The 569-nt window shown below is 50.6% G+C and overlaps 1 protein-coding gene across 1 annotated transcript; it reads left to right on the forward strand.

Annotated features, from left to right (window-relative positions):
* Positions 1 to 6: 6 nt before the first annotated feature.
* Positions 7 to 563, forward strand: LOC109508759 (protein artemis-like). The gene is made up of 3 exons (XM_019858740.1): positions 7 to 163; positions 265 to 316; positions 426 to 563. Exons 1-3 carry the CDS (start codon positions 55 to 57, stop codon positions 535 to 537), a joined length of 273 nt encoding a protein of 90 aa, XP_019714299.1. The 5' UTR covers positions 7 to 54; the 3' UTR covers positions 538 to 563.
* The last annotated feature ends 6 nt before the right edge of the window (positions 564 to 569 follow it).

Genomic DNA, 569 nt, shown 5'->3' on the forward strand with positions numbered 1-569 from the left:
GTCGACGCCGGCTTGATTCTTGTCATTCCGCGTCACGGACAAATCGCCGCAAACATGAGCTCGTTTCCGGGTCGAATGAAGGAATATCCTTACATTTCTCTGGATCGCTTCGATCATGAGAACTTGCACGCGCGCGCCTACTTCCTGTCGCACTGTCACAAGGGTGAGCGAGGCTAGGCTAGGCTAGGCTAGGCTAGCCGGGGCGACCGAAAGCCTACATTCCAAAATGTTTTTTTTTTGTTTGTTTTCCCTCTTCGCCGTCAGATCACATGAGAGGAATAAAAGCACCCAAGCTGAAGAGAAGACTGCGCTCCAGGTGATTCGAGTGGACCCGATCGGTCCAGGGATGATGACGTAGAAGGAAGACTCGTGATGACTTGCAGCCGGCAAAATCTTCTGTTGATTTTTTTTGTGATGTGTTTCAGCCGTCGAGTCAAACTGTACTGCTCACTGGTGACCAAAGAGCTTCTGCTGAGCAGCCGCAAACACCTCTTCTGGGAGAAATTCATTGTGAGACGTCTTTTAAAACAACAGTAAACAGTCGCTCGAGGGTTAGGGGCCGACTGACC

The sequence above is a fragment of the Hippocampus comes genome, unplaced genomic scaffold, assembly GCF_001891065.2.
Source record: "Hippocampus comes isolate QL1 unplaced genomic scaffold, H_comes_QL1_v1.1 C16588778, whole genome shotgun sequence".
NCBI lineage: Eukaryota > Metazoa > Chordata > Actinopteri > Syngnathiformes > Syngnathidae > Hippocampus > Hippocampus comes.

Bases quoted from the DNA above. Each gene is read 5' to 3' on its own strand.
- LOC109508759 (XM_019858740.1), top strand. From the start codon at position 55: ATGAGCTCGTTTCCGGGTCGAATGAAGGAATATCCTTACATTTCTCTG. The intron at 164-264 runs GTGAGCGAGGCT...CTTCGCCGTCAG, and splicing joins CCTGTCGCACTGTCACAAGG to ATCACATGAGAGGAATAAAA. The intron at 317-425 runs GTGATTCGAGTG...GATGTGTTTCAG, and splicing joins AAGAGAAGACTGCGCTCCAG to CCGTCGAGTCAAACTGTACT.